Source organism: Conger conger, chromosome 1 (genome assembly GCF_963514075.1).
Source record: "Conger conger chromosome 1, fConCon1.1, whole genome shotgun sequence".
Lineage (NCBI taxonomy): Eukaryota > Metazoa > Chordata > Actinopteri > Anguilliformes > Congridae > Conger > Conger conger.
In genome coordinates this window covers 80,802,177-80,824,575 of record NC_083760.1, presented here as the reverse complement: position 1 = coordinate 80,824,575, position 22,399 = coordinate 80,802,177, and the positions used below count along the sequence as shown (strand labels likewise).

Below are 22,399 nucleotides of genomic sequence, written 5' to 3'. Positions count from 1 at the left end.
GGAGAAATATAAATGCTGTTTACAGTGGCAGCAAGGGTACCGATGAGGACCACTGGCAATGAGAGTACTTACCAGGACCAGAGGCAGTGAGGGTACTTACCAGGACCAGATACAGTAAGGGTACTTATGAGGACTAGAGGCAGTAAGGGTACTTATGAGGACCAGAGACAGTAAGGGTACTTATGAGGACTAGAGGCAGTAAGGGTACTTATGAGGACCAGAGACAGTAAGGGTACTTATGAGGACTAGAGGCAGTAAGGGTACTTATGAGGACCAGAGACAGTAAGGGTACTTATGAGGACTAGAGACAGTAAGGGTACTTATGAGGACTAGAGGCAGTAAGGGTACTTATGAGGACCAGAGACAGTAAGGGTACTTATGAGGACTAGAGGCAGTAAGGGTACTTATGAGGACCAGAGACAGTAAGGGTACTTATGAGGACCAGAGACAGTAAGGGTACTTATGAGGACTAGAGGCAGTAAGGGTACTTATGAGGACTAGAGGCAGTGAGGGTACTTACGTTGCAGGCATCCTGGCCCCCGTGCATGAATCCAGCGCACACCATGGTTCTGGTGATCATGCCGGGATAGGCTCTCTCACACTCCGCATCGTCCACAATGGGCACGTCCAGACACTGCAGGCGTGTGGGCATGTACACTGTGACAAATAACAGGTAGAGGACACAGTGAGACACAGTGAGACACAGGGCGTGTTCACTGTGACAGATCACAGGTAGAGGACACAGTGAGACACAGGGCGTGTTCACTGTGACAGATCACAGGTAGAGGACATAGTGAGACACAGGGCGTGTTCACTGTGACAGATCACAGGTAGAGGACTCAGTGAGACACAGGGCGTGTACACTGTGACAGATCACAGGTAGAGGACACAGTGAGACACAGGGCGTGTTCACTGTGACAGATCACAGGTAGAGGACACAGTGAGACACAGTGAGACACAGGGTGTGTTCACTGTGACAGATCACAGGTAGAGGACTCAGTGAGACACAGGGCGTGTTCACTGTGACAGATCACAGGTAGAGGACACAGTGAGACACAGGGCGTGTTCACTGTGACAGATAACAGGTAGAGGACACAGTGAGACACAGGGCATGTTCACTGTGACAGATCACATAAAGATAGAGGATTTGAATGGATCTCTATGTGAATTGGGGGATGGGACTATAATCTATGTGGGACTAGATTCAGCTGTAAATTATGCTGGTACAGTACACAACACATTTATTGGTGAAATGGCTGAGATAATTGTTTCTCCTGACATTTCGTTCTGAATGGAGAAACAATTATTTTCGTATCTACTGCATATCTGGCTGCAGCATAGCAGTTTGAGGCTCATTTGATACCTTGGACCCTTGATAACTTAAAGCCATTTAGCCAACAAATGTGTTCCATACTGTGTCAGCATAATTTACAGCTGATGTTGATCACTTGTAGGGCAACCTGAAAATAAGATATCCATCCTCTGACGATGTTGATCAGTCACAGACATCAGGAAGTCATGGCATGCAAAGGACATGCAACAAAATATCAAACATGACTACTTTCATTTACATAACATTGATATGTCCCAAACGTTATAGTGCCCTGAAAAAATGCCCTGTACTAAAATCTGACAATGTGCACATTTCTAATGATTTTTTTTTCATTACAAATCTAAAACTGCAGAGTACAGAAGCAAATTAATACATTTTGTCCCAAACATTATGGGGGGCATTGTATGTGTGGAATATTTTTTTTTAAGTACTGCAGGTATATGTATTGCTTTTTATCCTCTCTGCAGTGCAGTGTTCTCAAACTGAATTGCTTTCAATTACTAGCAGCGATTGTTACATCAGCAATAGAATGAAATCTCTTTTTCACAGAAGCCCTGACTAAAGGCCGGTTCTGACCAAATATCCGCTATAGAACGTCGCAGAGAGGAGTTGCAGCGGTGTGAACTACCCATCTGAGAACGCCTGCCGCTTGCCCCTGCATCCCATTCAACTAGTCTAATGGCAGATGGTAAGTCTAAGAACATTGCAAATAGTGACCAGTTGCCTATCATCGCTTAAGAGGGACCAGAGGCAGCTGAAGCAGCACACTCCCAGAAATAAGGTAGACTTTTGTTCTTCAAGGATCAAACTTCCCACATGTACCCTGAAAGTTGAGTAACATTTCCCTTTTGTACAAATGGGCACATTTTCCAAGCATGGCTTGGGGTACAGTTTTATGTACCTGTCGGGTACCGCCCCAGCGACAACCATTTGTACTTTTTTAAGGCATTTTTGGTACCTTTATTTCTGAGAGTGCAGTGATGCCCATGCAGCCTACAGACTGGCTTTAACACAACCTCTGAGAGACGGCGAGGTCACTCTCCACCGTGAGGGCAGGGAGAGGAGCACGTGGACACGGCATTGAGAGACAGGGTTCATTGGACGAAGGGTCGTTGGGCCCGACGTCACTCACCGGGGTCGACCGCGATGGTACCCCAGCCGGACACTTTGCAGGGCATCCCAGGGAACGTGCAGCCGGTCGGCAGGGAGACGGGCCGCACCGCGTCCGTGATCATCACCGGGTGGAACAGCTTGATCATCATGATGTCATGGTCCAGGGTCTGGTAGTCATAGCTGGAACCATGACGTGCAGACAGGCAGAGTCACAGTCAGGTAGTCATAGCAACCGCGATGATGCATACAGTAGAGGTGTGGCCACAGTGTGGAATTCATAGGTAGAGTGATGACATGCAAAGGGGGACAAAGCCCATATTTGGTTGTCGTGGAAACCGCAATGTCATTTGAAGGGGGTGGAGGCAGCGTCTGGTAATACGCATAGGGGGCGGAGAAGCAGGCCCAGTGGTTATTTCCGTTAAAAGATTCAGTGGTATCTTGCAGGCAGGGCAGAACAGCAGGGGCTTACCTGGGATGCCAGACGATTGTGTCAGTCTTCATGAGCTGCTCAGTGCCCTCGAACACCCTCACGTCGTGTTCCCCCAGCATGATCTGCATGGCATAGGGGCTGGAGGGGAAGGAGAGTCCACGTTTTATCAGGGAGAGAGAGTGCTCACTCAGAGACTGCTCCGCGCATATTGACTACCGTATATGTGTGAGCAGATATTTTAGCTCATTATTGATGTGGTGAGCACAGCTCATAACTGTGAAAGTTGCCTAATCTACAAGTGAATTAGTTTTGCTGTATTGAGCTAATAAGTCAGAAACCAGCATGCATACCACCCCACCCCTGTTCTGCATACATCAGCGAGCACATGAAAGGTGGATAATTAAAGACTGTTCTTTTTTCTCTGGAGAAACGGGTTGGGTGCATTTCCTCTGACCCACTCTCCACAAATTAGTTTCAGGCAGCACATGAATCGTAATCACACACGACCTTCCATGATCCTAATAAAAACATGAATCTTTTTTTAGTTCCAACTGGACACACTACATGCAATACTTACTTGTACCAGCAGTGGGCGACAGAAAGCAGCCACTGGCTGTTGATGAGCACAGCCCCACAGAAGTGGTAGCCATAGTTGAGGGAGGCCATCCAGGGCTGAGAATTGGGCTGGCACTCAGATCCCCCGATGATCCGGCCCTCCTCCCGGGGCACGGCGGCTGAGAGACACAGAACAACTCCATCATCTCTGAAGGGTTCACAACCCCAAACACAGACATACGCACAGCCGCTGAGAGACACAGAACAACTCCATCATCTCTGAAGGGTTCACAACCCCAAACACAGACATACGCACAGCCGCTGAGAGACATAGAACAACTCCATCATCTCTGAAGGGTTCACAACCCCAAACACAGACATACGCACAGCCGCTGAGAGACACAGGACAACTCCATCATCCCTGAAGGGTTCACAACCCCAAACACAGACATACGCACAGCCGCTGAGAGACACAGGACAACTCCATCATCTCTGAGAAGGGTTCACAACCCCAAACACAGACATACGTACAGCCGCTGAGAGACACAGAACAACTCCATCATCTCTGAAGGGTTCACAACCCCAAACACAGACATACGCACAGCCGCTGAGAGACACAAAACAACCCCATCATCTCTGAAGGGTTCACAACCCCAAACACAGTCATACGCACAGCCGCTGAGAGACACAGGAAAACTCCATCATCTCTGAGAAGGGTTCACAACCCCAAACACAGACATACGCACAGCCGCTGAGAGACACAGAACAACTCCATCATCTCTGAGAAGGGTTCACAACCCCAAACACAGACATACGCACAGCCACTGAGAGACACAGGAAAACTCCATCATCTCTGAGCAGGGCTCACAACCCAAAACACAGATATACTGATACTGATACCAATCTCGCCTTTTAATGTACCGTAAACATACCTGATCAGCCACATTTTCTCAGTATGGTAGGTTAATTTTGTTATTTGTGCATATTATAATACGCTGAGCTCCCTTTTATTATTGTAAATTGCAATAACAGAATAATCCCATTTTTTCTGAAAAACTGCACAGTCTCTGTGACTGGAAGGCACTCAGAGTGATTCACGAAGCCATACATTCAGAGTGGCTGTCATTGCACTTTTTCTGGCTGTAGATTACAATCAGTACTGAATCATTTTTAAGCATAGCGTTATGCTAAATTCCTAACTGTATCACCATTGTAACGTAATCGACCCATGACGCAGTAGAAAGCAAAATGCCTCTGTAATTTTATGTCATTACTTCATAGCAGTTTTCTCATCACAACCATTGATTAGGACTATGCATACATGAACTATTTATACAGTATTTGTGTGAGCAAGAGCTCTGTTACCCGCAGCTCCCACCAACACTAGCAGTACAAGAAGCCTCATGGTGTCCAATGAATGCAGACTGCCTCAGCTGAAGACAGGTAGTCACTCAGTGGCCTGTATTTATACCCTTACCATTACCCCCTTTCCCCCAACACACAGGTCATCTGCTGGTAATGGTTAACTTGGGCTTGGCAGGACCCTTATGCCTGGCAGGGCAAGATGAGAAAAGCTTCAGGGGCATTTTGGGGAAATGTGGCACACAAGGTCATATATATCAAACTAACACACACGCACACACACACACACACTCACACACACACACACACACACTCACACACTCACACACACGCTTACGAATGCCCTCTGTCCCAGTCAGAGATTCTGCGCCGTCTCATCAATCCATTTAGCAGCACCATCTTGTCCTTCACAGTCGTACTGAAGACACGCATTAGTGAATACCACCTCAAAAAAAGCCTCCCACATTTCCCCCTGTCAGCTGCAGATGTACAATGAAGCGCAGAACTAAGCTCTGATAAATGACTAAAATGTGAAATCTAAAAATGTACCCATACATAGAAAAGGTATATAGCAGCTGGGGATGTCCACATTCCAAATATATCTGGCACTAATGCACAATGCGTGTTGTGAAGGATTCCAGTGAATGAATAATTGAATCCTCTCCACAGACACAGTATCTTCCATGACTCTGAGCCTTTTTCAGTCTAACCCTGGTTCAATCAGTCTTCTATTATTCCGTATTTTGCACTCTTGAATCGTGGTCCAGGACTTTATATTCCTGTGCAATCTCCTCAGAAATTATATGGAAATGCTATGAAATGCTTATATAGCAGTGCCATATGACACATGCATGTCTGTTGAATGTGAAATAAATTGTTACGTTAGTGAGGTCACAAATTAATAAAATCACCTACAGGATCAAATCTCTGATTACCCACTATGACTCACTGTACACAAGCATATATCATGTCAAGCACATCTACACATGTTGTCTGACCTTGAATAAAATCCAAATGATGTGTGAGCCAAAAACAGAGTGTGGAAAATCACCATCTGCAATGTTGGTAGGGTAGCAAAAAACAAAAAAACAAAAAAAACCTGCTAAAATATATTAACACTTCAGCTGAGTCCCTTGTTAGCCATGGTGTCCATGCAAATATCACAAGTATAAACAAGTTTATTTCGGTGATTACTGAACTCGCCAATCTGTGCTTATGAAGAAAAACAACAAAACACTTGTATTTAATTATTCGTGACATTTTAAAGAAAAATACATATTGAAAACGAAGCTCTATAATAACAAAAAATAACTAAGAAGTAGTGTTCTGTCCAACAAGTAATGTTTTACAGCTCCACAGTATCGCGAGTTCAGAAGACCTTTAAAATTAATTAAAAATTAATAGATTTGTAACATTAAAAACATTTCTGCAGGAACCTCAGCCAACCCCAAAGAGATTGAATGAAAACAAACAAACAGCAATGTGTGTTCAGATACCAGGCTGAGATCCCTACAGCTGGTAAATGGCTGATACTGTCGACTGTATCTTTTTTGTAAGAAACATCTCACAATATTAAGAGTAACGTATCAGTAGAAAAACATAATACATTAAATTATTAACTTGGGGGTCAGTGAGGGGGGTGTTGGGGAGGAGGATTGGGAGGGGGTCTTATGCTCAGATAAAGGTCTTACTATAAATACTCAGTAGCTGAGCACCAGGTTCTCAGTCCTGGTGAAGATTTGTGTTGGCAACATGATTGGCTTGATTGTACTTGCGCTCCTGGGTTCTGCAGGTAGTATACAGACTGACAGACCTAGAATACCCTCATACTTACACACAGACACTCGTACTTACATACACATACTCGTACATACACGCATACTCTTACCTGCATTCACATGGAAACATAACCTGGACAGACAAACAACACACTGCCAACAACAGCACTCGTCTGGGTACAGTGTGGTCTACACAAGGAGCAAAATTACTGCACTCTTAAACAGAGATACAGTACAGTGACACATGCAAAGACTGATGGACAGGCTGAATAAATGCACATGGATATGATCACAAACTGAATGCCAATCCATTTACCATCAGACATAGTTAATCAATGATATATCTAGTCATTAATGGGGAAATATGATAAGCTAGTGTAATGCTGACAAAAACTCAAATGGCTGTTTGTATGTATGTATGTATGTATGATAAATTTTGTTTGGATGCTGCAGTCTTACATATTATGCTGCGTGGAGTAGCAGTCACAGCGAGGAGGCTAATGTACATTCAATAATGGGTCTAATCCAGCTTTTGTACTTATTAAAGTGCACTCATACCCCTCCCCCCCTCAGCCGCAGCTCCCCTGGACGATAAGATCATTGGCGGTTATGAGTGTTCGCACCACTCCCAGCCCTGGCAGGCCTCGCTCAACATCGGATACCACTTCTGCGGCGGGTCCCTCATAAACGACCAGTGGATCGTCTCCGCTGCCCACTGCTGGATGAAGTCAGTACTGCAACACATTAAACACGGCCGGAAAACGTCTATTTTTCTCTTCTTTTTTTTCCCCGTCTCACCTTCCGCTCCTCCTCCAGCCCCTACTCACAGATCGCCATCCTGGGAGACCATCACATCTGGGAGTACGAGGGCACGGAGCAGTACATGTCCGTCGACGCCATCTACTGGCACCAGAGCTACGACTACCAGACTCTGGACTTCGACATCATGCTGCTGAAGCTGGCCCACCCGGCCACCATCACCGATTTCGTCCAGCCCGTCGCCCTGCCGACGGCCTGCCCTGTGGCTGGGGACATCTGCATGGTGTCCGGCTGGGGAAACATTTACACCGATCAGGGTGAGAATCCGCCGAGCCGCAGATTTTTCCATAAAACGAGGAGATACGACGGATGATGGTGCAATGCTATTCGGTAGCTCGAGCTTAGCTTTTTACGGCATCAGGTGCACTTTGTGGCTTCAGTCCTAACTTGATTAAATGAGAGCCAAAAGTGGAATATCATGTCAAGACCTTTTTTAGCTGAATATACTGTATATTTCAGTTGCCATACCTCATGATTCACCATACAGTGATGCATGCATGCAGAAGAAAACTATGGGACTAAAATATTAATAATTATTGTTATCAGGGTAAAGGTAGCTCCATTAATGAAGTTCCAAATGGATTTTCCTTTCATTCTTTTCCCGTAATCGACTGAATACTCCTTTGAAGCATCTCACAATGCATAGCGCAGCCATTCACAATGGAAGATTTGTTAATTGTTGCTACCATTAATTTATTTGAGTGTTACAGGTCATGCTAGCACCTGAACAATCTCTACTAACCTGGATCTCAACTGTCTCTGACTCAACCGTGCTGAGTTCAGCTAGCCGTTGCTATACTGTGTGAAGCCTGTAGAGGTTATGCAGAGGTTTAGTGGATTCACCTATGACAATCTCTCCAAATAAATCAGCTGTAATTAATTTACACATCTGGGGGGAAATATAGGTTGCAATGGTTTGTTAAAATGACAATCCAAGTTAGTCATTGTTTCCGATGATGTTTTGGGTGAAAGAAAGAGCCGAGAGAGCTTGTGCTTGCGTTACTTCTTTCCACTGAAGTGAGAGGTTTGTTGGTTTCTTACAGAGAGATTCACCACTCTATTAATTTCCCCACAGTGTTTAACCCCTTCAACCTCATGTGCGTGGAGGTGCCCATCGTGTCCCACCAGGACTGTGACGCCTCCTACCCCGGCCTGATCACCAACAACATGCTGTGTGCGGGCTACCCCGAGGGGGGAAAGGACGCCTGCCAGGTACCGTCTTACAACTTGCCTACCACTGTCAGGACAGCAGAATTCCTCCCCCTATTTCGACGCAGACTAAAAACACACCTTTTCAAACTATACCTTAGTCCTCCCTCCTGATTTCCCCCGCCCCCCTTTCTGATATCCCTATCCCTCTTGTCTAACCCACCCAAAAAAAACAAAAAAAAAAACGTATGCACTTATGATGACTATATGTTTACAACAACATGTGTATTTTATTAGCTATGGATGTGATGCTTTAACTTGTGGAAGAACCTATGCACTTGTAAATCACTTTGGATTAAAAGCATCTGCTAAATGACAAAAATGTTAATGTAAATGTAAATGTAGACCTACTGGAACATTTCGAACCCTGCTACCCAACACACCATGGCTTTAAACCCAATGTCTTCATTCACATCGAGAGGGCGGATCAAAACGGCATCAGTACAACAAGTTTTAAACACCGTTTAAAACAATAACTATGTATCGCATAGTGTGCAATTATGTCAATTTAGAATATAAGTTCCTACTTTTGTGTGACTTGTTCAATGGAAAATGGTATTGTGCACAAAGAAAGAAATAGTGTTTTTATAGTTAATAGTGCTCCAAGATAGAATTGCTTCAGTGTAACTTGTATTACTCAACCTTTGTCTGTGCTTCGTCTGACAAACTCTCCCTCCCCCGTTGTTTTTTTTAAACTTCTCTTTGGACTTCCTCACTTCTCTTCTCCTCCTCATTTTCAGGGTGACTCTGGCGGCCCGCTGGTGTGTAACCGTGTGCTCCAGGGTATCGTGTCCTGGGGTTATGGTTGTGCCCAGCCCAACTATCCCGGTGTCTACACCAAGGTCTGTGCCCTTATGCCCTGGATCAACGAGATCATCTCCAACTACTAGGAGCAGTCCAAGCCACCCAGCCCCGGAGTCACGTCAGAAAGCCTTCAGCAGACCGGCTCGTTGATCAATTTCAGCCAATAAAACATTGTCTCCTAAATGTCTTCACGTTTTATTGCTAAAAGATCCACTCCTGGTCAGCAGAGTTATTTTTGTATTTTTTTTTTTTACTAAATTAGGTGGCTGCTGCCTTGGCCAGGTCTCTTAAAGAAGAGATTCCGGGTCTTAGTGAGACTTCCTGGTTAAATAAAAAGGTTAAAAATACGTATTCATGAGTAGACAAAAATGTGGTTTCCAGTGCGTGAATGTTTAGATGCAAGCCAAAAGGAGCAGGAATATGAGACAATTCTCTGACAGAACAAATGGAAAATGAAAGTCATTTTAGTTGTGAGCTATTTGCTCATTTGCATTACCAAATTGTAACTTTAGTAAGCCTTTGCACAATACAATAATCTTTTAGCTACAATGAAATGTTACATTGAAAGTGATAGTACCAATCACTATTGAACACACATTTGGGAGATGATTTTTCAGTATATCTACATATCAAATGAAATATCTGCAGCATATATTCATGTTATTTGCATATTCACAAAATCTCACCAATTAGTCTTCTCTCTGGATGAACTGACAGCACAGAATCTTATTTTATTGTCAATCACAACCTCCCAACCTTCCACTTGAGAAAGCCTGGAAGTGCATTGAGAAAATGGGGTCTGAGAGATGAGCATATGGCAAATGAAGCCGTTAATTAAATATATAGAATATATATAAAGCATTGCAACTGATAACAGTTGATAATATGTGAATAATAGTCAGTATTTCTGGCATTTATAGTAAGTGGTTATGTGGTACAGTAGGCCAATGCTTTCATTTTCTGACCAGTTTTCTCTTTATTCTCTCTTGCCTCAGAAATGGTTGTCATGCATAACCAGTTTCCTCAGTGCTGTGGTTGTGATGTGCTGTCGGTGTTTCACATAGATTACTGGTAGTGGTAATAATGTTAATAATCATAAAAATGTTTAGTGGAAGGCCCACACAAATCCAGCATTCACCACTCAAAGTAACTATGGACATTATCAATAAAGCAATTCATGCAGTACTGTTTTTTGGGTGTTGATTCCATGATAGTTACAGTACAGTATAGTCAAGAGACCACCATTTCCTTTATTCAATTTCTATTCAAATCAGCCATTCAGTGCAAAAACATTTTTCAGGGTCAGACAATACTGCAGTGACAATAATGGAATATATGCATAACAGAAAATCACAGAAAAGCATCGACCATTACATTACATTACCATAATATCTAATCTATCAGTGTCCACTATCTTTTTGCACCCTACTTCCACTTTCAGTCTTCAATCCTTCAAATCAACAAATAGAAGTTACAGCTGTGTCCTCCCAAAAGTGTCAATGACGTTACGTTAGAACTCTTTGCCTTCAAACAACGCAAACACACCATAGCTGCCCTGCAGATTCACATGCATGTACAATGGCTAAAGGAAATAGAGGATACACCCACCGAGTACTTTATTAGGTATTCATTCAACTTATTTTTAGACTTCTACAGCTGTAGCCTATCCACTTAGAATTATGATGCATTGTGTGCTCAGAGATGCTCTTCTGCATACCACTGTTGTAATATGTGGTTATTTGCATTACTGTCACCTTCCTGTCAGCTTTGACCAGTCTGCCCATTCTCCTCTGACGTCTCTCATTAACAAGGTGTTTCTGTCTGCAGAACTGCTGCCCACTGGATTGTTGCACCATTCTTTGCAAACTCTAGAGGCTAGTGTGCTTGAAAATCCTTGGAGATCAGCAGTTTCCAAGATACTCAAATCACCCTGTCTGCCACCAACAATCATTCCACGGTCACTTAGATAATTTTTCCCCTTTCTGATGGTTGATGCGAACGTTAACTGAAGCTCTTGACCTGCATCTACATGATTGTATGCATTGCACTGCTGCCACACAATTAGCTGATTAGATAATCACATGAATAAGTAGGTGTAATAAAGTATTGTTCCTAATAAAGTGCTTGGCGAGTGTATTCCTGACAAAAATAGATATGATAATTCAACTTCATAAGGAAGAAGTCAAAGGAAAGTGAAAGTCAAAAGAGAATAAGTAAAAAAACAGGAGTTCCCTTAATGAGTTTGAGATTACTGCAAGACACAGAGAAAATAGAACTCCTAACAACTGTGTAAGAAGCTGGTAGACCATCAGAACTATCACCATATCAAAGAACATTCTTAAATCATTTATTTTTGAGCAATCAAGTTTGGATATATCAAGAGCCACTCTTGCCTCAGATCTGGCAAACTGCCAACATAAAGCTACCCTGAAACAAGCGAGTGAAAATAAGAAAACAGAAATAAAGCTGGGGACTTCTGACACACGACCAAGATCACCCAAATAACCCTCCGCCTAATCTCAGGAGCGCACATCCGAGGCGAGTAACAGGAAGATAACGCGACTGCCTATTCAAGAGCAGCCTGTCCTGGGCTGGGAACCAGACCTCCGGCTAACATCTACCTAGCTTTGTGACATTGCAGGTCATGACGAAAGCTGTACACCCAGCAAACTCCACCTCTAGCCCTACTGGCAAAGAGAAAGCTACCAAAACAAGGTGAGAAGGGGAGATGGACAACTCCCTATTCAAGTCCAAAGTTACGGGCTGTTCCTACATCGCTAACCATATGGCATAGAGCACTAGAGACCGTGCAACGCTGTGTGGCTTACAATCCTACATACAGCACAGTGTAAGTAGGATGTTCTAACTGACATGTAGGCCTACACACAGCACATAATCAGCACTGTGTACAGAGTGGCTTCAGTGCTACGCACAGCATTGTGTATAGCAGTATGTTCAGAGGCACACACAGTCCCAAGCATAACACAGGAATGGTAAGATGTTCAGACTGCTTTATAGCTCTACCCACAGCAGTGTTCATTTGTGGCACCTGTGCGGTTTTCATAATGGTTTCAAGAGTGCCGTCTCTGGATAACACCAACATACCCAACAGAAAAGAGAAATGAACATAATTGCATAAAGCCACTCAACCTCCCGTACTTCTGCCGGTGAGTAAACGGTTAACCTGTACTATTCATGACAGCGCGGCCAATCGTATACGTGTTTTAGGGAATAACCGAAGTGACAACAAAATTAGACGGAATAAGGCCCTTGCTTCCAGCTCTTTATCACACAGCAGCTTAAAATCAGCACCGAAAATACACACGTAACTGCAGCATTAAGCGCAGCGACAATCAGCAGAAATAACCCCAGCCCAGGGCGAAAACTCTACCCCAAATCAAAGGGTGTTTCTGCATGTCTAATTCAATAAGAGTAACGCAGTTCTCCGACGGACTTTCTATAGGTAATTTACTAAATTAAAAGATAAGACGGGAAAACGAAAGTGCGCAGGGCAACGCCGCCTCCAGCTAACCCTAAAGGGAAACCGCTGATATGCGAGGCGAAAATGAATTTCAGGTAGAGAGACCAAATGGCCGAAATGTTAACGCTTCAGGCTAGCAACCAACCAAACTTGGCAAAGAACGACACTCCATGAACTTGGTTACCTAGCTACAGGAAGAACCGGGATTCGTTTTATGTTGAAACATTCCACTACCGTATGTCTTGCATATCTGAAGACTGAGACAAACTACATTCACAAGCCGACTCGCCTTTCGTTCTGCTAACACTAAATGAGCTGATAACCTAGGCGAGAGGAGATTTCAGGCAGAAACATCGAACTGCCGAAGTGTTAGGCAGCGAGACCCTAAGCTATCAACCCCAACTAGGGGTCCCGGCATCATCTCAATTTTAAATAGGTTCCAGTCTCAAGATTCTCTCCGTACCGGATGTCAAAAAAGCGCCCGATCGCAGAAAGACCTGATTTATACAGATTAAAAACACCTGTTCGCCGATTAACCACTCTTCGTGCAATCAGCGATAACTGGCTACATGAGGGAGGCATGCATGTGACGGGAGTGCCCCAAGAGATAATGCCCAACTAAGCAAGGCAGCCCTGGCCCTAATAAGTCTAAATTAGAAATTTTCATAAGTAAGAGAAGGCATTCTCCAAGCAACCGATGCAATGGAAGACTCTCTGTACCATCGACAACCATCAGTCAGACATGGTGGAAGATCAAGTTTGGGGTTGCATAACAACATCCGGAGTTGGTTATTTGGTTTTGACTGAATGCATCATGTGTGTCTGTGTCTATAAATAGACACAGATCTCAAGATATCATGCAATACCTTCTGCACAACGTTTGATTGCAAGTAAACTAATTAAATAGCAAGATAATGACCCTAAGCAGACATCAACATCACTGAATGTATTTGGGATTGCTTGGATCAAGATAAGCAGAAAAGGCAAACCAACTTTTGTAAGGTCTTTACTAAAAGCATGGACAAATATCACTGCAGATCTCTATGAAAAACTCTCCCGAAAAAAGAATGGAAGCTTTAATGAAGTATTTAATTATCAGATTTTGTTTCAATATATGTTTGATGTATTATTTTCTGACACTGAAAAACGACTTGCGCTTAATGGTTGTTTTCAGTTGGAGACCACCATAACTTTTAATTACTTTCCGACTTTTGCATGGTACTCCTTATTGTAGTGCACTTATCCAAGTAATATCTTTATGGTCTTGTGTTTTTTGTCTTTATTTTTAAGGCTTGTTATGGATGTAATTCAGGATTTGCTATTTGGTTCCTGCTTAGCATCGTTAACATGGATTTGTGCTTTTACATGCCGGATACAGTAGACCCGCTGGTCTGGAATGCTGTTAGCCAGCTTTGTTTTCTCCGAGTGTTAGCCCCACTGGATAAGAGGACCCGCTAAATGAATGCAATGTGGTGCAATTTAATTCAATCATGAGACACAGGAAATGTTTATTAGTATTTCCCAAGTCTCAGTGTGTGGCTTCTGTAGCAGTAAGAGGAGTAAATCAGTGTGATGAAGTTCTCCTCAAATAGGCTATAATAAGGAGTAGCATGATTTCCATGTAACCTTCACACTCACAGTTCTCGGTCAGCTGAACACCAGGTCATCAGTATCTCTGCAGGATAACTGAATACCACCGATCGGCTTATTAAATCACATGAATAATGTGTCATACCCTGCTGAAGTCAAATATACATCTTGTGCACTACAGAAAACCTCTGGGAATTTCCTGAAATTCCACTTGGTAGAAAATGAGCCAGCAAACTGGAATATTTTGTTGTAATTTGCTTTATTTGTCACAGAGTTTGTACATCCGTTGGAAAGGGATGTTGTTTGACTGCACAGCATGCTGTTGGGTAGTGTGACTGCTGTGGAGCTACAGAGCAGGGCTCAAACTCAATAGCTGGCCATGGTGGCGGAGAGCCAGTCCTGGAACATGCAAACCTGTACAGACAGGGAAAAACTCAAATGAATGGTAATACTGTGGTGACAACTACTTAATTGAGCATCCTTGGTTGAGTCCATAAATTAATCAGCTAATTCCTTTTAAATGTAGCTGTAGAGCTGAGTGTGCGGAAGCCATGCTACACTAGTACAAGCAATGATGCATGTCCAAACACTACATGCTCAGATCCATGCATGTATTAACCTTTATTTATACAGGGTAAGTTGACTGAGCACGCATGACTGGTCAAAGTAGCCTAACCTGCATATCTTTGGACATGGATGTTATGTTCAGAACAGATGTAAGGTCATACTGAGCAAATACGCTGAAGTAGGCAGTGTTGACAAACACAGACGGCCACTGGTTTACCTTGGCGTAAACACCGGGGTAATTCATCTCCGCACAGCCGTATCCCCAGGACACAACACCCTGGAGCACTCTGTTATGCACCACAGGGCCACCAGAGTCACCCTGAGGAGAGGGGGGAGAGAGAGAGAGAGAGAGAGAGAGAGAGAGAGAGAGAGGGAGGTACAGCTTAATGTGCTGCTGCAGGGTATTGTCACAGACATTTTACATTTACATTTTATTCATTTGGCAGACGCCTTTAATCCAAAACGACTTAAAAGTGCATAGGTTCTTCCACAAGTTAAAGAAACACATCTATAACTAGTAAAATACACATGAAGTGCTGTTCTAAACATACAGTCATCATAAGTGCAATTCTTTTTCTTTTTTTCTTTTTTTCTTTTTTTTGGATTAGACAAGAGGGATGGGAATATCAGAAGGGGGGGGGGGGTGTAAATCAGGAGGGAGGACTAAGGTACAGTTTGAAAAGGTGTGTTTTTAGTCTGCGTCGAAATAGGGGGAGGGATTCTGCTGTCCTGACAGTGGTAGACAAGTCATTCCACCACTGAGGAACCAGAACGGAAAACAGGCGTGAACGTGAAGCTCGACCGCCAGGTGCTCGTAGTGAGAAGGTTAGTGTGTGTAGCAGAGCCCACTGATGTGTGTGTGTGTGTGTGTGTGTGTGTGTGTATGTGTAAGTGTGTATGAGAGCAGCAGTGGGAGTGATGATTGAGTGTAGCCTCTGTTGCAGTACGGGGAGGATCAGCACACAGCCGTAAGGCTCCAGTGACTCCAGTAGATACCTGGCAGGAGTCCTTGCCTCCCTCCAGGTATCCGGCACAGAACATGGTGGGGGTGATCATGCCAGGGTAGGAGTTCTCGCAGTCCCTGTCCGACAGGATGGGGATGTCCAAGCACTGCAGCCTGTCGCCGCTAACGGCTGTGGCGAAGGAGGGAGAGCGGAAAAGATGGATGTAAAGGACAGGAGGGGTTGATATCATCTCTCCTCCTGGTGGGCTAAATATGACCTAGCAGGTGAGCCCCCGTCAGGGTCCAGAAGCTCCCCAGGATGGTCACTGGCTCATTTAACTAGTAGTCTTTGTTACATTAGCTTTAGAATATTTTAATCACATGTTTGTGACCTTACACCTTAAAGGGCTAACCTTTGACCCCATGGGCCTACTCACCAGGGTCCATAGTGTTGCCCCAGCCAGAGACTGTGCACATGGTGCCAGCGGGAGAACAGCTGGTGGGCAGGGCCACGGGCTGCACATGACTGTTCAGGGTGGCAGGCTTGCTCAGCTTGATCAGCATGATGTCGCTGTCCAGGATCCAGGAGTCGTAGTTGGGGTTGCGGATGACGCGGGAAGCACGGATGTACTGCTCGGTGCCCTCATTCCTCGAGATATCGTGCTCACCCAAGCGCACCTGCAGGGTGCTGGGACTGTCAGAAATGAACAGAATTACATAATACTGATTAAACTCAGGTGAACTAGATGAGGTCTACAGATACGGTCTGCACACATGCACTGCTAAATTGCGTAAGTGTGTGTCGGGCTGACTCACGATTTGTAGCAGTGAGCTGCAGATACCACCCAGTCCGCGCTGACCAGGGAGCCACCGCAGAAGTGGTACCCAGCATTCAGAGACACCTGCCAGGGCTGGGAGTAGGGCTCACACTCGTACCCTCCAACAATCTTATCATCATCCAGAGCCACTGCAGAGGGTGGAGTCATTGACACAGAATAAGAGTTGCATAGCATCATAATATTGACTCACATTTTTTACCTGTTAATTGATGTAATCAAGAAACTTAAAAACAAATTGAAAACAAATGTTGTAAACTCACCAGCGGCTCCCAGCAGTAGAACAAAGACCAGAGACCTCATGCTTGCTTTGTGATCCTGTCGAATGAATTGCTCTCAGGACCACCTCAGTACTTATAGGACTTAGTTTGGTTCCACCACGCCATTCCAGTTCTCATTGGCTATGGAAGAACCAATCAAAAGTCCCAACGTGTGCCACCGCTGCTTGAAGCTAGATTGTGGATTGTGACATTTGTTAATAAATAATTACCGCAGTCCTATACAGTTTAAGTTCTAAAGCCTTTTATTCCCTTTCTCAGAGTCCCATGTTAAACATATTGATGAATCTTACATGCATGTTTTGTTTAGGTATTGCCCTTGACCAAGGCACTGTCCTCAGACCTCGAATTTGGTCCATTGTGGCTGCCTACTGCCCCTATAGTCACTCCTAAGTAACTAGGATGGGTTAAATGCAGAGTACAAATTACCCTATAGGTTCAATAAAGTATATCTCTTTTTATATGTCTATGATCTTTCACTAAATTAAGGTGAATGAAAGGCTAAAGACTCTCCAAAGATAGACTTGGATCAAACAAAGGAGTGTACCCCAAAGAATACATGAGCATTGACTCAAAAAATGTGGAAAAGAGAGATTTAGTTTAAACATTTTTTTTTCTTTGGATAACCATCCCTTTCTTTGGTATGACAAGCAATTCTGTGCCTGTGATGACCCGGAGTACTTTTTAGCAATTATCTTCATGCCCAAGTCAAAGTCAATGCTTTACTTAAGAACTGAATAGAAATTTGTAATAACAGTCTTAATAACAATATATTATGTTACTAGTGTGTATACAGGTGTACAATTTGCCAGACTTGTATGTCATAGATACAGTTAGCTCACATTTTCTGTAAACATAAGTTCAAAGTGAAATCATACTTTATTCAAGGGGTCCTACAGAGGATCTGACACACAAGCTCAACACTGGGGATACATTTCATTTAAGGTTGAATAAGGTAACAGGTTGGTTTTGCACCTAATCTAGAGCTTTCAGCCTTGGGGCATAATCTCTTGGCATTGCATTGATTTTAACAGCTGGAATCCCTCACAATATGGCTGGATTTATCTACATTTAATTCTGCCACCATATGTCATTTTGGCTGTAGAGAACTGGAAGGTCAACTTCGGTTGTATTTCAGTAGATGTGTTTTGCAAAAGCCACTTAGAAAAGGTATATTTAACATGAAAAACAAATGATAGCTAGAGATGTAGTGTTTGGCGTAGGCTGTGTAGGTGTGGTAAAGTTTTCCACAATTTTCTTTTTATTTCATGGAAGGAACATTTCACAAATTTTTGTAAGTTACCCTTATCTAATAGAAAAACAGACCTGTGTCAATTGTTTATTTGAAATGCCATAACCCATAAGACATCAGAAACATTTCCACACTGCACTGAAACAGTAACATTGTATGTTTTGGCCAGTGCCATTTGTTCTGCAGTGTTCATAGAGTTAAAATATTCCACATATATACTTGACCCCAACTGTCCCCGCAGGACTGCCTTGGACTGGTTCATGAATTCGTTTTTCCAAGCAAACACCAAAGAAGAGAAAACTGAGAAAGCCACAGCTGTCTCCTTTTGGATAAAGCCAAAAGACAGGTAAAAATAGCTTGAGTACTGGGAATGCTCTTTTCCATTTTATTGACAAAGAAGGGGAAAAAAAGAAAGAAATGCCGTGTCTAGAAGAAACAAAGAAGTCACTTCTGTGTTGTTCTGTGTTGAGGTCACGTACAGAAACTCTTGTCACAATCTATCCACAAAGCTATCAGATAGAAGACGAGGGTAAACGGATATATTACGTGGTGCCAATATTGTCACGTACTGTAGTTCAGCAAATATTGTGACAACATTTTTGTGTGTAAAAATAAAGTGGAGGATGTCATGAGGAAATGAAGAAAAACCATGAAACCACAGCTTTACAAATGTGCAAACAGTCAAAAAAAATTATATTAATTTGATCATGGCACATGCTTCATAAGCCAGTCTTATTCTTATTTCCTTATGAGCATTTCAGTTGTTCCCAAAACCATGCAAAATGATGGTATACAGTATGAAATAACAGTGGGCCTGGACTTGAAGAGTGGTCTTCTACTTTAGTTCTTGGAGAGCCACTGGCAGTACCTATGAAATGTAATCAACAGTAAGAAATACATGAACACATCTTGTTTCTTTTTTTGGGAGGGGGGGGGTTTCATTTTTTTTCGTACAATACAATTGCAAATATTTGTATAACTTACTAACGATCCCTGTTGCCAAATCTAACAGCAAGGACACAATAAGCCCAAATAATGAATCTGCTGTTCATTGGTTCGTTCCTGACCAATGAGGCACGAGGTATGTGATAAAGGTTGACATATAAGCAGCGATGCAAGACTCTATCGACAGTCATCAGAATCGCAGTAAAAATCAATCATGAAGTCTGTTGTCATCTTCGCTCTACTCCTGGGCGCCGCATGTAAGTTTACTTTTATTTACCATCGATGCAATATATATGGGCATGATGTATTCAGAAATACATAAATAGTGGTGACCACACTATTGTAAAGTGTTTGTTTAAAAATAATAACAATAATGCTTTGACACAGTCATGGGCTTCAGCAATTTTTACTAAAATATCCATATTGTATCTGACATAAACAAATGTCATATTCATGTATGAATATGTCTCTCTCTCTCTCTTTCTCTCTCTCTCTCGCTCTCTCCCTCTCTGTCTCTGTCTCTCTCTCACTCTCAGTGGCTCTGGATGATGATAAGATTGTTGGAGGGTACGAGTGTGAGCCCTACTCCCAGCCCTGGCAGGTGTCTCTGAATGCTGGGTACCACTTCTGCGGTGGCTCCCTGGTCAGCGCGGACTGGGTGGTATCTGCAGCTCACTGCTACAAATCGTGAGTCAGCCCGACACACACTTACGCAATTTAGCAGTGCATGTGTGCAGACCGTATCTGTAGACCCCATCCAGTTCACCTGAGTTTAATCAGTATTATGTAATTCTGTTCATTTCTGACAGTCCCAGCACCCTGCAGGTGCGCTTGGGTGAGCACGATATCTCGAGGAATGAGGGCACCGAGCAGTACATCCGTGCTTCCCGCGTCATCCGCAACCCCAACTACGACTCCTGGATCCTGGACAGCGACATCATGCTGATCAAGCTGAGCAAGCCTGCCACCCTGAACAGTCATGTGCAGCCCGTGGCCCTGCCCACCAGCTGTTCCCCTGCTGGCACCATGTGCACAGTCTCTGGCTGGGGCAACACTATGGACCCTGGTGAGTAGGCCCATGGGGTCAAAGGTTAGCCCTTTAAGGTGTAAGGTCACAAACATGTGATTAAAATATTCTAAAGCTAATGTAACAAAGACTACTAGTTAAATGAGCCAGTGACCATCCTGGGGAGCTTCTGGACCCTGACGGGGGCTCACCTGCTAGGTCATATTTAGCCCACCAGGAGGAGAGATGATATCAACCCCTCCTGTCCTTTACGTCCATCTTTTCCGCTCTCCCTCCTTCCCCACAGCCGTTAGCGGCGACAGGCTGCAGTGCTTGGACATCCCCATCCTGTCGGACAGGGACTGCGAGAACTCCTACCCTGGCATGATCACCCCCACCATGTTCTGTGCCGGATACCTGGAGGGAGGCAAGGACTCCTGCCAGGTATCTACTGGAGTCACTGGAGCCTTACGGCTGTGTGCTGATCCTCCCCGTACTGCAACAAAGGCTACGCTCAATCATCACTCCCACTGCTGCTCTCATACACACTTACACATACACACACACACACACATACATCAGTGGGCTCTGATACACACACTGACCTTCTCACTACAAGCACCTGGTGGTCGAGCTGCACATTCACGCCTGTTTTCCGTTCTGGTGCCTCAGTGGTGGAATGACTTGCCTACCACTGTCAGGACAGCAGAATCCCTCCCCCTATTTCGACGCAGACTAAAAACACACCTTTTCAAACTGTACCTTAGTCCTCCTTCCTGATTTACACCCCCTCCCCTTCCGATATCCCCATCCCTCTTGTCTAACCCAAAAAAAAAATATTGCACTTATGATGACTGTATGTTTAGAACAGCACTTCATGTGTATTTTACTAGTTATGGGTGTGTTTCTTTAACTTGTGGGAGAACCAACCTATGCACTTTTAAGTCGTTTTGGATTAAAGGCGTCTGCCAAATGGCTAAAATGTAAATGTAAAATGTCTGTGCCAGCACCCTGCAGCAGCACATTAAGCTGTACCTCCCTCTCTCTCTCTCTCTCTCTCTCTCCCCCCTCTCCTCAGGGCGATTCTGGTGGCCCTGTGGTGCATAACAGAGTGCTCCAGGGTGTTGTGTCCTGGGGATACGGCTGTGCGGAGATGAATTACCCCGGTGTTTACGCCAAGGTAAACCAGTGGCCGTCTGTGTTTGTCAACACTGCCTACTTCAGCGTATTTGCTCAGTATGACCTTACATCTGTTCTGAACATAACATCCATGTCCAAAGATATGCAGGTTAGGCTACTTTGACCAGTCATGCGTGCTTAGTCAACCCTGTATAAATAAAGGTTAATACATGCATGGATCTGACCATGTAGTGTTTAGACATGCATCATTGCTTGTACTAATGCAGCATGGCTTCCACACACTCAGCTCTACAGCTACATTTAAAAGGAATTAGCTGATTAATTTATGGACTCAACCAAGGATGCTCAATTAAGTAGTTGTCACCACGGTATTACCATTCATTTGAGTTTTTCCCTGTCTGTACAGGTTTGCATGTTCCAGGACTGGCTCTCCGCCACCATGGCCAGCTATTGAGTTTGAGCCCTGCTCTGTAGCTCCACAGCAGTCACACTACCCAATCAAATCAAACAACATCCCTTTCCAACGGATGTACAAACAGTGTGACAAATAAAACAAAGTTCTATAACACAATATGTCTGTTGACTCATTTTCTACCAAGTGGAATTCCATAAGATTCACACGGGTTTCATAGAATGCACAATGAGTATATTTGACTTCATCAGTCTATAATATATAGTTTATGGTTTGTTAAATTGTATTCAGTTAAATGATATTGACTGCAGAGATACAGACTACCTAGTGTTCAGCTTTACGTGGAAATGATACCAGTCCTCGTAATTGGTTATTTAAGGAGTTCAGTAGTAGTACGCATAAACGAGGTGAAGTTTAGCAAGCAGCTTACTAGAAAAGGCTGTTTTTTTCCAACCACAATATCAACCCCTGAATTTTAACAAGATGTTATTTTTTATTCATCTGGCACTTTCCTATATGCCACATTACGTCAGAAATAGCTAGGCA

At 43.7% G+C, this 22,399-nt stretch overlaps 4 protein-coding genes across 5 annotated transcripts in view; 2 read left to right on the top strand and 2 right to left on the bottom strand.

The window, feature by feature from the left end:
- LOC133125861 (trypsin-like) overlaps window positions 1-13,310 on the bottom strand; it is a 13,808-nt gene extending 498 nt beyond the window's left edge. Inside the window, exons 1-9 of one of the 2 annotated variants that reach the window (XM_061237550.1) lie at window positions 13,069-13,310; window positions 10,090-10,176; window positions 9,242-9,724; window positions 7,399-7,621; window positions 7,195-7,305; window positions 3,454-3,610; window positions 2,916-3,014; window positions 2,466-2,626; window positions 521-657 (exon numbers count right to left, since the gene is read on the bottom strand). In XM_061237550.1, the coding sequence (XP_061093534.1) occupies window positions 521-657; window positions 2,466-2,626; window positions 2,916-3,014; window positions 3,454-3,542 (486 nt within the window). In that variant the 5' untranslated portion in view covers window positions 3,543-3,610; window positions 7,195-7,305; window positions 7,399-7,621; ... (1 more) ...; window positions 10,090-10,176; window positions 13,069-13,310. Of the gene's footprint in view, window positions 1-520; window positions 658-2,465; window positions 2,627-2,915; window positions 3,015-3,453; window positions 3,611-7,194; window positions 7,306-7,369; window positions 7,622-9,241; window positions 9,725-10,089; window positions 10,177-13,068 lie in introns of both variants that reach the window. The other variant, XM_061237558.1, reaches the window with a different exon arrangement.
- On the top strand, window positions 6,502-9,601 carry LOC133125844 (trypsin-2-like). The gene is made up of 5 exons (XM_061237528.1): window positions 6,502-6,585; window positions 7,145-7,298; window positions 7,388-7,647; window positions 8,466-8,602; window positions 9,340-9,601. The coding sequence occupies exons 1-5, from the start codon at window positions 6,546-6,548 to the stop codon at window positions 9,487-9,489; spliced, it is 741 nt and encodes a 246-aa protein (XP_061093512.1). The 5' UTR covers window positions 6,502-6,545; the 3' UTR covers window positions 9,490-9,601.
- On the top strand, window positions 12,438-21,937 carry LOC133125837 (trypsin-2-like). Its single transcript, XM_061237516.1, has 8 exons — window positions 12,438-12,570; window positions 18,592-18,696; window positions 19,363-19,552; window positions 19,832-19,982; window positions 20,105-20,361; window positions 20,609-20,745; window positions 21,380-21,481; window positions 21,848-21,937. Exons 3-8 carry the CDS (start codon window positions 19,510-19,512, stop codon window positions 21,893-21,895), a joined length of 738 nt encoding a protein of 245 aa, XP_061093500.1. The 5' UTR covers window positions 12,438-12,570; window positions 18,592-18,696; window positions 19,363-19,509; the 3' UTR covers window positions 21,896-21,937.
- Window positions 14,760-17,126, bottom strand: LOC133125853 (trypsin-1-like). The gene is made up of 6 exons (XM_061237539.1): window positions 17,084-17,126; window positions 16,801-16,951; window positions 16,422-16,678; window positions 16,038-16,174; window positions 15,259-15,360; window positions 14,760-14,888 (listed from the first exon to the last, which is right to left on the bottom strand). The coding sequence occupies exons 1-6, from the start codon at window positions 17,121-17,123 to the stop codon at window positions 14,841-14,843; spliced, it is 735 nt and encodes a 244-aa protein (XP_061093523.1). The 5' UTR covers window positions 17,124-17,126; the 3' UTR covers window positions 14,760-14,840.
- Window positions 21,938-22,399: the final 462 nt, after the last annotated feature.